The 17,419-nt window shown below is 34.9% G+C and overlaps 2 protein-coding genes across 3 annotated transcripts in view; both read left to right on the top strand.

Annotated features, from left to right (window-relative positions):
* The first annotated feature begins 603 nt into the window (after positions 1-603).
* LOC132545141 (magnesium transporter NIPA2-like) lies at positions 604-12,092 on the top strand. Of its 2 annotated transcripts, XM_060208815.1 has the most exons (7): positions 604-808; positions 2,008-2,181; positions 4,891-5,134; positions 5,873-5,929; positions 6,350-6,440; positions 7,467-7,627; positions 9,266-12,092. In XM_060208815.1, exons 2-7 carry the CDS (start codon positions 2,083-2,085, stop codon positions 9,928-9,930), a joined length of 1,317 nt encoding a protein of 438 aa, XP_060064798.1. In that variant the 5' UTR covers positions 604-808; positions 2,008-2,082; the 3' UTR covers positions 9,931-12,092. The 2 variants fall into 2 exon arrangements, with proteins under 2 accessions (XP_060064798.1, XP_060064799.1); XM_060208816.1 differs by lacking the exon at positions 2,008-2,181.
* A 1,935-nt stretch (positions 12,093-14,027) lies between these two features.
* LOC132545139 (uncharacterized) overlaps positions 14,028-17,419 on the top strand; it is a gene marked incomplete at its 5' end in the record, with an annotated part of 30,827 nt that continues 27,435 nt past the window's right edge. The window contains 3 exons of the mRNA XM_060208813.1: positions 14,028-14,196; positions 16,676-16,706; positions 17,105-17,221. Of these exons, the coding sequence (XP_060064796.1) occupies positions 14,028-14,196; positions 16,676-16,706; positions 17,105-17,221 (317 nt within the window). The remainder of the gene's footprint in view (positions 14,197-16,675; positions 16,707-17,104; positions 17,222-17,419) is intronic.

Raw genomic sequence — 17,419 nt, forward strand, 5'->3', positions numbered from 1 at the left:
TTAAACTAATAGTTGCAGCCAGCTATATGAGTCTCTGCCACCATATTACAATTAGTTGATATAACAGATCTACACATTTCTAAACCATTCTCTCTATTCCTCTTTCTTAGTTACACCTAGACATATAATTATACATATAGACGCCTACACGTATGTCGTTTCATGAATTTATTATAGATCACGAGAGAACCTATACTTAGTAGGTCGCAAATATACTTAATCGTCCTTTAATTGTACCTTCCCTGGTTGAAAACAAAACGAATTAGGCAAAAGAGGTGAGACATTATTTTTTAATTCCCATTATTGATGTCGAGACCATAACCGTTGTGTCAATTTTTGTTGAAAGATCTTACTCATTGTAGTCGTAGATTTTATAGCACGAGGAATATTCATGGAAGATTCATTATTAGATCCTAAATTTAACTGCCATCTGATTGGCAATAAATATACACGGGAGCACGCATGTCTATGCCCCATATACTAATGGTCATACGCATATGAGTAAAACCATCCCATTTCATTGTCGGGCATTTGCAAGTCTCTAACTTTCGGAATCACTCGTGCTTTTTCCTTTCTTACCTTCCGAATGAGTCACCGTCTTATCGATAATAAGTGCCTATGTGGTTCGCAATATATGGACATTAATTCTCCGATATCGAAGTGAACGTTAGAACAATCGCCCATAATCCATAACCTTGATATACACTCTTCAAACAAGTTCATCTGTGAGCTTGTGTAAGCTACCGTCACACAACTTCACCGTGACCTCGCCACTTCCGCCTAAACATGTTCAGCGAAATGAAACTGGGTAAGCAAAAGACTCGTTCACATGTCTTCCACACTCACCATATTCAAGTGGAAAATAAATATGTTCTAACCGTTGACACTCCACCTATACTGACTAAAGATATATCGAATAGATATTTCAGCTGTTGTGTGTGTTCGATTGTGAGATAGCATAACGTGTGTAGTCCCGAGTGTGCTCAGTCCATTTGTCTATCTAGATCAACTTTAAGTTTAGTGTCAATATGTATAACATTCTCTTGAGCCGTGTGGTCATTCGGGCGTGGTGGACCTAATAGTCGTGATCGGGTGACAGTGTGTCAAAGGCACGCATACCGGTACAATGAATACACGAGTACCATGTGTGTTCAATGGCTGTGTATTTGACGGAACCGTAACAAGTATGATCATGTTATATTGATCTGGTATTGATCGCCAGGTATATACCCATAGCTATCCCACATACTTGCCGATACAGCCATGTTGGAATTTATTTTAAATAGACATCTATGAAATGCTTGTGACCAGTTTTAACACATATTCAAGTTATATAATGTTTTAACCCGGTCGTCACAATACATTCCAGAAGTATAACCCATTTTTTCAGAAAGGTAAGAATTCTTTTATGTGGGTCATTGCATTCAATAATTTTTGTATTATCTTTAAAATTCTGTTCAAAATGTTAGGGAAATCAGAAAGTTGATTTCTGTGTGAAATCCTATCAATATCTGAAGGAGGTTGTAGTACATTCACCATGAGACTGTAAACTAGGTCTCTATTAGTACTGTAATATACCTGTGCTTTCTCCGTTGCTAGGCTCTGAAAACAACAGTTATGAACAATAGCCATATACAGTAGCTATAGACATTCCAGCATATATATTTGTTTCTCTTTCACTGTCATATAAGATGTACACACAAAAACTTAAAATTTCACAATGGTATTTGATTGGTTCTAAAACTTTTCAGTCAGGATTTCTTTTCAATTTAAAAAGGTTTTCCTTTTAAGCGGTGATTGTATAATTTATTATGTATATAACTTGTAGAAATAAAGAACCGCAATAACTAAGTGAATAGATCCATGATAATTATTAAAAGAGTGTGCTGTACCTTGTGGCTACATTGGCATTTATCAATGAAGTTTCATGAAAATACTTTTAGGATTATGATATATTTCGAAAAGCATTGGGTTGAAGGGCATCAATATCCTTGTCTTGTTTTGTAGAAATTGCTACACTTAAACCATTGTCCAGTACTGCTTTTCCTATTGTTCTTGGTGATTTGTTGGAGAATTCTAAACATGACTGATGATACTGGCCAAAACTTGACCCATCTATTTACTACAGAGGTCAATTACACCAGTACTACACCCCAACTCAATACAACACAACACATACAGGTAAGCTTTAACAGAGGGTTATACAACACCCACAGGTAAGCTCTAACCAAGGTTTATACAACACTCACAGGTAAGCTCTCACCAAGGCTTATACAACACCTACAGGTAAGCTCTAACAGAGGATTATACAACACCCACAGGTAAGCTCTAACCAAGGCTTATACAACACCCACAGGTAAGCCTCAACTGAGGATTATACAACACCTAAAAGTAAGTTTTAACCAAGGATCATACAGTACTCTCAGGTAAGCTCTTTCTGAGGATTATTTCTGGTTGCACACTTTTAAAAAACTTGTATGTGTGTTTTTCGTGTGATGTTTAGACAGCTGAAATATCTATTATCACTACATAGATATCATATGGTATAATAGGATGCTCATGACATGCCTGTTTTTGTGTGTAGAAACAATTGGTGAAATAATAGAAATACGCCAAAGACTGACCACTAATCAGGGCATGGAAACAGAGGTGCCCTATAAGTACTCACCATGTCTGTCTGTCAGCACTTTTGTTTCAGGAGATTATCGCAGAATACAGAAGGCCAAACATTCTGAAATATATAATTAATGTTTATTACTATTAAATCAAATATTTTAGTGGAGCTCCATTTTCCTGTTTTTTTTTTTTAAATATTACTTTGTGGACATTTGATTTCTTTGGATAAATGTGGCTCTAGAAATGTACTTAAAGACTAATTATATGTGAATTCATGGATGGAGAGTACCCAAGAAATCAGTGAAAATAAATCCCCCACAAACATCAATGATTTTACTGTATATATTATTACTGGTAAAACATAATTCTTCAAATATGTTGTTCAACATAATCATATCCACGTTGTCATGAGAGATAAGCAGTAATACTTTTATCATTATATAATTCCAGTTAAGTTATTTTATTATAATGGGAGGTTATAAACCCAAGGGCCCTAAACAGTCAGCCAGATTTTACAAAACTAGTTGCCATCACATTTTCCTTGTCTGGTGTGGGGTGGGTAGAATTGTTCAGCCCACCCTGTATTAGTTCAGTTTATCATTCATGTCTTCGCTCCCTTGATTCACAGTGACAGAAACAAACACCATGACACAGATGAGCCTCGAAGTTTATATGATAAGGAACTTCTCCAAATCATTTATATGAACTTAGTTAAAGTTGACTACTATGCTGAATCAGTTTATCATAGAACTGTTCACATAGTGCCAACAAAGTGTTGTAGATAAGATCATAGTAATGTATTATATCAGGACATAAAGGCTTATCTGTATTCTAATAGCCTGTAAATGCCTTATGTTGTCAGGTTTATCTTTTCTACCAATACATATTTAAATTTTTGTTACCAAAAAATTGTCTACTTGAAATACCATCATTTGATCAAATGTCAAATTTTTCATAAGTCAAACTGTTTGATGTCATAATACATGAAGTGGGTTTGCTTTACCCTTCACACAGTAAATTGATGTATTAATAACAGGTTTGCTTTGTACCTTCAAACTGTAAATTAATATCCTAACAGCAGGTTTAATATACCCATTATAAAGTAGGTTTACATTGTATCCCTTATACAGTAGGTTGATATCTTAGCAGGTTTACTTTATCCCTTTCACAGTAAATTGATGTCTATAAACAGCAGATTTACTTTACCCCTAACACAGTTAATTGATTTCTTAACAGCAGTTTTGTTGTGTACCCCTTATACAGTAGGTTGATGTCTATAAACAGCAGGTTTACTTTGTACCCCTTATACATTGAATTGATGTCTTTACTACAGGTTTAGTTACACTTCACATAGTAAATTGATATCATTACAGCATCTTCATAGTATGATAGTTAAAAATAAAGACTGATTGACAGATTTGAAACCATTGTTGTACACTTTTCTTAATCTTACCCAACTCTGGTTATTTTTGTTTTTAATGTCCAACTGGCTGTATATTTAATTATGAAATGACTGCTAAACTCCAGTTATTTTCCAGTTGAAATGATAATAATAAGATTTTTTAAGATATAGAGAAATTTGTATTTTTTTTCTTTCAAGAAGAAGTCCCATATATTGTATGTTTCAAAAAAATAAAGATGTTATGATTGGGTCTTGCTGTTTCTTTGACACCTATACAGATTTGCTCGGTTGGCAGAAGTTTATAAATGTTCAATCATTGTGTTAATTTATGATGTCACAATGAATACAAAGGAGACATAATTGATATCTGCTTACATGTTAGGGCGATCCTGACACAGTCATGTTACTGGCATTATGAGGTTGTTGAAATTTTCACTTTGATTGAACCTGACCTTGTATAAGTTGATAAAATCAGACCTCAATGTTACAATTGATTGAACGAGACCTTGATGTAACAGTTGATTGAATCAGACCTTGATATTTCAGTTGATTGAACCTGCATGACTTTGATGTTACAGTTGATTGAACCAGACCTTGACATTACAGTTGATTGAACCTGCATGACCTTGATGTTACAGTTGATTGAACCAGACCTTGACGTTACAGTTGATTGAACCTGCATGACCTTGATGTAACAGTTGATCAAATCAGACCTTGATATTACAGTTGATTGAACCTGCATGACTTTTGACATTACAGTTGATTGAACCTGCATGACCTTGATGTTACAGTTGATTGAGTCAGACCTTGATGTTATAGGTGATTGAACTTTGGAAAAAAAGTGTAAAATGTTGAGCTACTTTTTGTTTCAGTTGAGTGATGTGATGACTACGGTTCTGTCGAATGTCACTGGAAATTTAACAGGGAATCTGGACAACACTACCTTAGAGATGGGAGATCCATGTGAGGTGGTGTCAAGTCAGAAGAGCATGGAGGGCACAGAATTCTACATTGGACTGTCGCTTGCTCTCAGCTCTAGTCTGTTTATAGGCAGCAGTTTCATTTTCAAAAAGTTGGGACTTTTAAAACTTGCAAAGAATCAGGGCACAAGAGCAGGTAAGGGTTGTAATGATAATTATGATGGATACAGTAAGAGGTACTGATACTTGTGTAAGCCCATTAAAACAGTTTGATATCTTATGACATTTGAGCTTTTAGCTATTGACACTATCTTATAAGTGTAAATATTGCACAGTCATGTTATTGCGTCATTATTTAGAGGTATATAGCACTAATGAACACCTTTGATATACCGTCTTTTACAAATACAAGGTATGGTAGTTATTAACCTGGAACTGTTGTCATTGAAAATGTATCTTTTGTATTGACATGTAGGGTATTGTAGTAGACTTGGGAGAAACATATTCACTCAGTATGTAGCTACATGTGGGATATGGATATTTTAAAGTCAGATATAGAACCTTCAAAGCCTTAGTAGAGCTTTCTGATTCTATACTTTTAGAGAATCACATAACTTGATTACCCTGTTTCTTTTGAACTGATCATTTGGTCGTTCAGACTGTATCATTATATATTCTTTATTCTCTGATTACTTTAACAGATACCCAACATTTCTCAAACTAATATTTATCCTTGTCCCTTTATTTCAAAGTATTTCTCCCACAGGGGACACATGTTAATTATGTCTATGGCTAATTACCAGATATGGGCATTAATTACCAGATAAACATGATTGTAGTTACAATAATTATTGAAATATCAATAAAAGACCAAATATTAAAAAATTATCATCACTTTTAAAAACTGAAAGTCTAAGTGGAATTTTTGTTGTAGGTCAGGGAGGCTACGGTTATCTGAAGGAGTGGCTCTGGTGGTCAGGCATGATTCTCAGTAAGTCAACTAGATAATAGAGATACTCTGTCCTTATATAACTACCAGTAAATCAGTTGATATTGAGGTGAAAATGAAGTGAAAGTTAAAAATTTCAAATAGTTGTTATATATGTAATAAATCCCTGTTTATGGCATCGATATTTTTTGTATCTTTTGAAAGTGTTATAAATTCAGAAAATTTATATCATTTGTATTTTATTTCAAGGCCAGATTATACTTTTATTATGTTATAGTCCTGAAATAAATATGGAATTCATTGGGTTTCAGTTTAAGAGATACAATCTATTTTCTTATTCTAGATCTGAATCAATATCAGAATCATAGCATATAGTTTAATCTGACCTTGTCCCAAGCTTGGTTGTGTTTTGCACTTTTACTTCCAGTATTAAACTAACATGTGGTTATTTTGCTTTAACAGTGATCACAGGAGAGTTTGCCAACTTTGCAGCTTATGCCTTTGCTCCTGCTACACTGGTTACGCCTTTAGGAGCACTTAGCGTCTTAGTGAGGTACAGTTATTGACTTTGTTTCAGGGACATCTGAAGGTTTGTTTACCTGATGTTCCAAAAAATAACAATGTTAATTGTAATGTCATAACTACAGCAAACAGTAAGTCTGACAACAAATCTTACTAAGGAAGTATCACACAACTTAGAGGCGATACCCTGGTAACTGGCAATAATTCAAATATCAAGTAGTAATTTTGGATAGTTCAAAATTTTGCTGCTTTTAGAAAAGTGTGTTTGGAAAGGAAAGTCATGAAACTGATATTGGTACTCACTCTAATTCCCCTGCTGGTGAAACAGGGGACTTTCCTCTCAGTCCTTCCCTACATCTGAAAGTGTGTCAAGGCTCTAGTGGCTTCATTCCTTGAGAGATTCTTGTGTTTACATTAACTGTTGTCTCCTCAGTGCTGTGATATCCTTACGATTCTTGTGTTGTCATTAAATGTTGTCTCCTAAGTGCTGTGATATCCTTACAATTCTTGTGTTTACATTAACTGTTGTCTCCTCAGTGCTGTGATATCCTTACGATTCTTGTGTTGTCATTAAATGTTGTCTCTTCAGTGCTGTGATATCCTTATGATTCTTTTGTTTACATTAAATGTTGTCTCTTCAGTGTTTTGATATCCTTATGATTCTTGTGTTTACATTAAATGTTGTCTCTTCAGTGCTGTGATATCCTTATGATTTTTGTGATTACATGAAATGTTGTCTCTTCAGTGTTTTGATATCCTTATGATTCTTTTGTTTACATTAAATGTTGTCTCCTCAGTGCTGTGATATCCTTATGATTTTTGTGATTACATTAAATGTTGTCTCCTCAGTGCTGTGATATCTTTACGATTCTTGTGTTTACATTAAATGTTGTCTCCTCAGTGCTGTGATATCCTTATGATTTTTGTGCTTACATTAACTGTTGTCTCTTCAGTGCTGTGATATCCTTACGATTTTTGTGATTACATTAAATGTTGTCTCCTCAGTGCTGTGATATCCTTATGATTTTTGTGCTTACATTAAATGTTGTCTCTTCAGTGCTGTGTTATCCTCACGATTTTTGAATGAGAAGCTGAACCTCCTGGGTAAGATCGGCTGTACACTGTGTGTACTGGGGTCAACAGTCATGGTTATACACTCACCAAAGGAGCAAGAAGTTAACAGCATGTCCTGTCTGCTGGACAAGATTGAGGAGCCAGGTAAGGTTTAGTGATTCATTTCATACAGTAGAACTTCTCCAAACTGTTCAGGCATAGGACATGAATATTTGGCCGGTTTAGGGAGAGTTCAGATAGTAGAAGTGAAGCAAGTTGTCCAGTCTGGACTCGGATATCCGATTCTGATCTGTACATTACATTAGCCATTCTGTTTTCTGTCAGCATTTACACTGCACAAGTCCAACTTAAAACAGAAATAAACTTTAAAGAATGAAGACATTTCTTTATACATTGTGTGTTACTCTCATGGAAAAGAAATCTGTACATTATCCAGCAATCTCAGAAGTAACATTTCATACAAATGTACAGCTCGACGTAGCTGCGATTGAATGGTCAGCTTGTCTGAAAGCATTACCAACCAATATATTTCGAGAATATGTGCTTTTGTTGATCATCATAAAAACTTATTTTCTAAAAAAACACTTGGTTAACATTTTGATTCTGTATGTGTTGAAATAACATTACTCAATTACCCATGATTAAGATGGGAAACTGCTGCTTTCTATTACTGTATTAGTACTTATTTTCCCTTTATCCGTATCCGTTCCTTGCTTCGGTGAAACAACAGACTCGTTTGATGTGCAGGTTTCAATTTGTCATTGCAGATAACTATACATTATGTTTATTATTGTGAGGGATCAGTATTGGGATGGTTTTTATTACTATAATAAAGAGGACATCATTCCGTACTTGGCCATTTCCTTCAATTTGAAGCAGTGATCAGTTTTGAGAAGGATCAGTTTGGGAAATCAGCACAATACTTTTATAAAGATGTCCAATAAATCCTGTTAACAGCAGGCCAGTCTTCATTCAAATGGAGAAGTCAAGTGTTGTAATTTCAAAATGAATAAGGGAAGACTACTCCAACCTTAATTGTAAAACTGTGACAGCTGCCTGACCTGGTCTATTCTCTCAACTGTAACTGGTTACTGTCATGGACTATCCTTTCAGCTGTGACAGCCAATTGCCCTTATTCACTTCCATCAGATGACGGCTAACTGGTCCAGTCTCATCTGTAAGGTGTGACTGCTCAATGGTCCAGTCTCTTTTGTCAGGTGTGACAACTAACTAGTCTAGTCTCGCCTTTTAGCTATGGCAGCTAACTGGTCCCGTCTCATCTGTCAGGTGTTCTGGTCTCTCCTGTCAGGTGGGATAGGTAACTAGTCCAGTCTCCATTGTCAGGTGTGACAGCTAACTGATCAATTCTCATCTGTCAGGTGTTCTGGTCTCTTCTACCAGGTGCGATAGCTAATTGATCTATTATCTTCTGTCAGCTGGGCTGTTTTCTTTCCTCAGGTGAAAGTTCTAGTCTCACTAAAGCTTCTTGAAGATATCAGTTTGTTTGTAGTCAGAGATCACAAACAAGTTAGGATGTAAAATTGTGTCTGGGATGTAAAATGGTGTCTGCTCTGTAACTAGCATCCTACAGTGCTGTTGAACTAATATTGTGATACTATAGTTGTTTGTCTTTCACTGATGCAATGTACAACTTCCCAGCTTATTGAGTTTGCTCTCCATACTATTGTTTCCTCATGCATTAAGAACCTCTGTTTGGTTGTGATTCTCTGCACTGTATGTTGATATGTTTTGTTTCACAACATTTTTTTCTTTTATTTGCAGGATTCATCATATACTGCATTTTCATTGTATCGCTTGCTCTGTTTGGAATATTCTTCCTGGCACCTCGCTATGCACACAAAAATGTGTTAGTGTACGTCATGATTTGTTCTACTCTCGGTTCCTTCACAGTGGCTGGGTGTAAGGGACTGGGCGTAGCTTTGAAGCAGACATTTAATGGTGACAACCAGTTTACCAGCTGGTTAACTTGGATTTTACTTGCAGTTGTTATACTCTGTATATTGGTTCAGTTAAATTATTTGAACCGTGCTTTAGACCAGTTTAACACATCTGTAGTGACTCCAATATATTATGTGTTTTTTACGTCATGTGTAATCGTAGCTTCTCTGATCCTGTTTAAAGAGTGGGGGGCCATTAAGGCACAAGACAGTATTGGAAATCTGTGTGGGTTCCTAGTGATCATCATTGGTATATTTTTACTGCAAGCTTTTAAAGACATGAATATATCAATGGCTAACTTGACCACAATGAAGCGGGAGGTGGAAGCCAGCAACAATGGAGATATCCCCACTCCTGTGGCGTATGATCAGAATTTCACTGACTACCATGATGATGAATTAGGTCTATTGGAGGAAGACACAGTGAGCAATGGAAACAGTGAGATTCAGCTTGAAACAGAATACAGAGATGATGTAGAGTTCAGATGAACAGACTGCCATATACTTATAATATAGTAAATAGTCATAGCAAACATTGAATGTTAAAGACACACAATTAATTTTTTCACTGTCTTATTTTGCATAATATGTGTCTTAGCAAGTAGTGCACAAAAATGGGAATACTTTTAATTAATCTCTGTAAAATCTATGTGTTTCTCTTGTTGGCTTGTTTCTATTGGAAGCCTACTTCTCTTTACCAATTGGCAGCAATTGGACACAGTAGGAAGGTACGAGGACCATGGAAACTTGTGGTGCTGCACCATTCTGGGGCCTGCTGGGTGGAATTCTGAGTAAATGTTTAAAGGATTTTTTATTGTTACTGGTAGTTGTGTGTGAAGTATTTGAAGTATCCATCCATTCTTGTTGCCCAGTGATACAGGGTACATAGTTATCATGTTACTTCTTGTGAACAGGTGGGAGAACTATGCACAGCCATAATTTTACAATTATGGTTCTTGTTTATTACTTTTCTGTATCAACACCAGCTGAGCAAAGAATGCTCAAAGTATGATCCCATGTTATTTAAACTGCATTTTATTCCTCAACATTCACTGCAGTATCATGAATACCACATCTTCGATAAAATATCACATTGTACTCTTTCACATTTTGCCGGACATGTGTCAGACAATCTGATTGGCTGAAATAAAAGGAAAGTGCAATATGATGTTTTAACACTGCCACATGTGCAATTTGATGTAAAATGGGATAGGTCATGATCAGATGTAAAACAATAAAGGTCTTATACGATACTGAAAAGTAATAGAAGTCAATATTTATCCAGAACTGAGTGTAGAGTAGATTTGGTTGGTTTTGTGTAAGATTGTGGGGTATATGAGGGGTACTTGGGAAAATGTATGCTTTATGAAGTGTTGATTGATGTCACAAATCAACAGTGGAACATCTGTTAAACTGTTTTCAATTTTAACAGTAAATAATGAAAGGTTTGAGAAACCTTTCTCATTGTCAAGGTCGCAAAGGTAAGCTGTGTAGGAAGATACAATTGCTAGAATTTTTAGATTAGATACATAATTCTAATGTTAACTAATATTGCTTATAAAATGTTGATTATAGCTTACAATCATCAATTGATAATCAGTTTAATTCACTTTTTGTCTGTCAGTCTGTCCTGTATTGTCTGTCCTGTAGTGTTTGTCAAGTCTGTTCTGTAAACAGTTTTTGTTACCACAAATTATAGAGAATAGTAGATCCTCATGAAACTTTACAAAGATAAATTTGAGTTGAGCATGCACACTTTTAGTTTAATCACAAAGGGATTTTAGAATTTGACTTTGTTACTGTTACTTCTAAAGAACTAAGTTGTTGAGGGTGAATTCATGTGTCATTGTTATGCATTCACAATGGTCACTGGCTGCCGTTTTGGATGTTTGCACTTGAAATTCATTACTGCTTTTGACAAAGAATCACATAAGAAATCCTCATGTAGCTTTATGAAGACCTCCAGTAAGCATCCGACATGTAGTTGTACAGGGTGAAATTTGAGTGTACAATATATTCAAGATGGCTGTCATTTTGGTATTTGAAATTTGTTGATGCAATTTCTCAGGAAGACAATTACCTTCAGTTTTTGTTAATACCCAAGATATTCAGTATTGGCTTTAGCTGTGCTTTTCTTTAGGCAGATCAGCATAAAGGCTCCCAATGGTGAATTTTCCTACTGTACTGTTAGTTCCTGATAGTAAGTTAGATACTCACATGGCGCCCAAGCATCTGATGGTAAGTGCAAAGGTCATGCTAGAATCTTGACAAGATCTCGCCATGATCACTCAAGGATCTTATCTTCATTGTCAAATAATGTAACAGATTGTTTGGTAGATGTAGTCATTTGATTGTATAAACTGTGGAAAAATGTAATATTTTATTGATGATATTTTAACAATGTACCTCAAATGTCAAAACATGTCATTAATCACAACTGTTTGTTAGTGCTGTTGTATATGATGTGGAATATTTAACATATCAAGTTTACTTTATAAAGATCATGTACATGTAACCTATATTTTTTCAAGTTACTGTTTCAAACAATATTTTGTAATCTTTTTTAATACTGAATATAAGTGAGAGTGTGATGTACAACAAGTGTGATATACTGAGGTCTCAAATTGTATTAAAACAGGATTTGTGCCAGATGACTTGTGCGTGTTGTTTTTTTGGGACCTGCAGTTTACCTATAGTGTACACTAATTGATATACTGAAAATAAACAACAGACTTAGTGGCCTTGACGGTCACTTCAGATAAGCAATATTGAATATAAAGGTTAAAAGGAAGTTATCAAGTGTCCTGAAACAGAAATTGTGACACTGAATACAGTAAGCCAGTGTCAATACATGCATACCATCAAAACTGTCATTCTATACTGATAATGCTTGTTAAGTTATTTCCAATGGAAATTTACTAACGTTATGCTCAAAATTGCATTTTTTCTGTATGAAAATTACAGTAAAGTTTTAAAAAAACTTCTTCCCCAGGAAGAAATATGAGACCAATTTTGGTAATTAAAGCACCTATGCTTCCATCTATGAAGAGCACTTGGTTCTACCATATCTGGAGGTCGAGATGAAGATTTTTGAAATCCAAGTAAATTTGATCCCTTTCGGCCCCGCCCATCATCCTATTTGGGGTCGGCCAGGATCAATCTATTCATACCATCAAGCTGTCATCCTACACTCATAATTCTAACCAAGTATGAAATATTTCAAATGGAAATTAAACAAGTTATGCTCAAAAACCTAGTTTTCCTATATAAACTGAAGTACTCATTACCCCGTCCTCATGGGGAAATGTAATTATTATGGTTCATCTTCATCAGAGTTTTTGGGAAGAAATTGAAAATATAAATTGTTTATGGAGGAACGACGTGCATTGCAGGATGAAGGTGATCACAACAAAAACATAACTCATATATTTTGGAATATTTTCTTCAGGTTGGTAATGTGAATAGAACAGATTTCTTAAAACACAACCAGTAGAAGATTATAGAGAGATTTGTTTACCATATTGTTTTCTACCTTAGTGTACATAGAATTATAGTACAGCTGAAAAAGTTGGTCGATTCTGTATCAGTTGTACACTACGTACGTCATGAAGGTGGCCATGTAGTCATCAAAATGTCACTCTAATCTTCTACTGGTTTTGTTATAAGAACTTCTATTCTACATAACTCAAATGGTTAAAATAAATGATTATTGGTGTTAATGTTACATTTCTGATTCAGGTCCATGTGAATTCATAATTATCGCCTAATTCATTTCATATCGCATCAAATCAGCAGTTGATGAACTCAATAGATCTAGACATATCTTAAATATATACTATAGAAACAACTAGATCTAGATATCCAGTGATCTACCCAGCTAAGGACCCCTCCTTACTTACCGGACCGACGTTGGCTCCTTCCCCCCTGTCAGTAGATCTAGATATATTTTACGTGTATATTATATCATAGAAACAAATAGATCTGGACATATCTGACATATAGTATATGATAAAAAAATAGATCTAGATTTATCTGACATGTATACAATACTATATAAACAAATAGATCTAGACATATCTTACATGTTACTATACTATAGAATCAAACATATCTAGAGACATCTTACATTTATTATTTACTGTAGAAACAAGTAGATCTAGAGACGTCTTACATGTAGGTATATTATAGAAACAAATAGATCGAGATATTTCTTACATGTATAGTATAAAATAGATACAAATAGATCTTGCATGGATAGTATACTATATAAACAAACAAATCTAGAGACATCTGACATGTATGCTAGACTTTATAAACAAACATATCTTATTTGTTACTATACTTTAGAAACAAACAGATCTAGAGACATCTGACATGTATGCTAGACTTTATAAACAAACAGATCTAGACATATCTTATTTGTTACTATACTATAGAAACAAACATATCTAGAGATATCTTACAAGTATACTATACTATAGAACAAATAGATCTAGACATATCTAGTTTTCGGAGTTCGGATCCGAGTTCGGTGTGTGTATTAAGCCACTTCCGCTTCTTCAAGAGTTTTGATGACAGTGATATAAAACAGTATGGAAGTCACGCCGAAAAACCGACAATTCTACTCCATTCCGGAGACTGAGAAACACGTGGACACTGTTGGGAAGACGAAAACTGAAGGTTTGGTCAAGTACATCTCAGAAAATATCATCGGTAACGAGAAAGTATTCAGTGGACCTTTTGGTCTCAGAAAAGGTAACTGACATAGCTATACTACGTTACTCCTGACAGCTGACTGGTTAGATGATCAGTTGGGATATGGACCGAAATGGAGGAAAATTAGACTTGTGTCGATCATATTTTAAGAGACGGAAAGATAGAAACACTGGTTTCGGCTCCGTTTCACCAGTTTCGGTGAATTAAACTCAGTTTCGGTAAATAACCCCAACCCTTCAGATTATTACTCAGTGTTAGATGTTTACACGGTGAAAAACTTTGAGTCAGGTAGTGCCTGGAAAGAGTGAAGCTTACATTCTTCATTGACACTCTCGATTGAAAGTATAGAAAAAAACCTCTGATAAATCTTGAATTATCTTGCCTTTGACTAGATTGCTTGCTTTAGTTATAATTTTTCTCTGCTAGACTGTGTTCATTGAAACTAAGACAGCAGCCTCACCCAGAATGCATTGTGGTACCCCAATAACACCTCTGTAAAAGGTTCATGCCATTTCAAGATTCTTGAATGATTCATGATTATTTTCTTTTGTTATTTGTATATTTATTTTGGTAATAGTTTTTTTTTTCATCTGGAAAATGACCTCATTAATTTATATGGTTGGAAACGTTATGAATTATATTGCAGAAAATCGATTTTGATTAAACAGTTATCAACCGTGATGTTTGCATTTTGTACTTTCACTTTTCAACAACCTACATGTTCTTGAAGGACATGTTGATAATCTGTGACATCAATGATGATGGTAATTTGGCTGCAAACTTTTACCCTCACTGTGTGGTCAACTGTTGGTAGTCTGTGAGCTGTAATAGAGGTGTATTGCGACTGTTGGGGAGTGACATCTCTGGTAGAGATTGCTAAGACAGGTCAGGGCCACCATCTTAGTTAAAAATTTGACCAAAACGACGCTGATTGGCCAATTCAGTCAATGAATCAATGGTTGGGTTTCAGCCTTGGAATTCCCTCATATTTACAATGGCGACCTGTGCCAGATGAACCGTCGGCAAGAATTAGTGAGAGATTGTCACTGTTAATTTTTTGAAAGTCATGAAAACAGTTTATTTCAAATTCAACACTTACTTATATGAACACTGTTTCAAGTACTTGGCCCCAAGTTTTCATAGTTAATGAGATGTTGAAATAAGGGACATGTCGATAGTCTGCATGAAACAAATCACATTTGATTTAACAAAATAAATATACAGAACAACGATAAGTGGAAATGTTACTATTAATACAATAGTAATATTGTATGGTGCTGTACAGATACACATTTGACTATATTGTCATGATTGTTGAGTGGAGACTTTTATTTTTTCATGAAAGATCCCCAAAATAGCCATCTTGGAAAGGAATACGCTATGCTAAATATAAATATTGGCCAATCAAAATTACATGATTGATAGCCATGAACTATTGCTGTATTTTCGAAGCAAAGTCTAGGAGAGAGTAGGAAAACTACAACAGGCAATCCAGTCTAATATGCTGAAGCTCACATGCCACATTGACATTTTGGTTAACTAGTTAGTGCTGCAAAAAGTAGAGATAATTTGGCCACTTCAGTGAGTGATTGATCGTGCAGTTGTTCTGATAATATTTTGTGTATTTCTGTGTTTGTGTCATCATGATATTGGTTAGCATTATATTCTGAGTACTTTGAGCACTGAAAGAAATTTTAATTCATGCCAATTTCATTTGAATTGTCATCTTCATATTAAGTAGTAATTAAAAACAAAAAGTCTAACAAATTAAAGAAAGCAAAAATGCTGTCATAGTACTTTTAATTGATACTAAAGTTAGCTAGAGGTAAATTGCAGAGCACCTATGTCCATGCTTTTCACTTTCGGATGGACATGAATAATGATCTTACATGTGTAACTGATATAGAGCTTGGCTTGGGCACCAAAGACCTTCTGTCTTATTAGTACTGTGCTGTGTGTTATGTTATTCAGCCATTAGGCCTATTGGTCATTTTATATAATTAACTTTAATGTGTTTCTCAGTAGACTCAATTGTGCATTTTGTAGACATAGAATCTGTAAATGCAGGGATTGTTTGATATTTTCTGTATCCATATCAAATTGTTACATACATAGGGTCCACTGCCTTGAAAAGTCAGGTAATTGACTTTACTAGGTTGGGTTAAATTAATGAATATGCATAAGCCAATCTATTCAAGCAGCCAACTAATCCAAAAAGGATGCATACAGCATAGTGTTGTGATGAGTGATGACCTAGATAATGCTAATGTGATGAATGATGACCTAGATAATGCTAATGTGATGAATGATGACCTAGATAATTATAATGTGATGAGTGATGACCTAGATAATGATAATGTGATGAGTGGTGACCTAGATAGTGTTCTTGTGATAAGTGATGACCTAGATAATGATAATGTGATGAGTGATGACCTAGATAATGATAATGTGATGAGTGGTGACCTAGATAGTGTTGTTGTGATGGTGTGAGAAATGATACCATTTTTCTTTTTTTCAGTGACCTATCTGGATTACACAGCGTCAGGAAGGTGAATATTCTGTAATGATCTGTTATATCTACACCTCTTCTCAGTCTCACTGATTGTGTGCTTTAGATTTACATTTTTTTTCGTGTTTGCTTCAAAATTCTAAAAATCTATAGGAACTACAGGAAACTGTCTTGATGAATAAGAATTCATTTTCATGTAGAAATTAATCTTTATCAATAGATAAAGAAATTGGTTTTATTATTAGGAAAATTATCTTTATCAGTAGGGAAATGATCATTTTTAGTCAGAAATGTGTATCTGTAGGAACCTGTATTTATCAGTATATTGTGTCTGTGAGTCAGAAAAGTATTTTTCAATAGAAATCTGTTTGAATATATATATAGCAGAACTCCCTCCTTTTACTGAGTCCCCTGTGATCTCTTGTTTATGAACTATAGGGGATTGAAATTCATTGAGGATTATATACAGAATGAAGTTTTACCTGAATATGGAAATACGCACACAACAACAAGTATCACCTCTCTCCAGACAACTCTTTACCGACATGAAGCCAGGTAGGACTTTTAAGGAATCTATATCAGTTATACTCAGTGTATATATGCTTATAAATTTTCTTTCAATGCAATCAAAGATTTCTAGTCCAATCCCAGATTGCTACCTCTGAACTGCTAAAACTTTGAGAACAGTTCCACAACACAGTCAAAGATTTTTACCTCAGAACTACTAAAACTGAGAAACAATTCCTTAATCAC

Source organism: Ylistrum balloti, unplaced genomic scaffold (genome assembly GCF_031769215.1).
Source record: "Ylistrum balloti isolate Yb309-2 unplaced genomic scaffold, AGI_CSIRO_Ybal_v1 Utg369830, whole genome shotgun sequence".
Classification (NCBI taxonomy): domain Eukaryota; kingdom Metazoa; phylum Mollusca; class Bivalvia; order Pectinida; family Pectinidae; genus Ylistrum; species Ylistrum balloti.

Excerpts from the sequence above, each read along its gene's own strand:
- LOC132545141 (XM_060208815.1), top strand. The coding sequence starts at position 2,083 with ATGACTGATGATACTGGCCAAAACTTGACCCATCTATTTACTACAGAG. Across the intron at positions 2,182-4,890 it reads ATACAACACAACACATACAG|TTGAGTGATGTGATGACTAC; the intron begins GTAAGCTTTAAC and ends TTTTTGTTTCAG. Across the intron at positions 7,628-9,265 it reads GGACAAGATTGAGGAGCCAG|GATTCATCATATACTGCATT; the intron begins GTAAGGTTTAGT and ends TTTTATTTGCAG.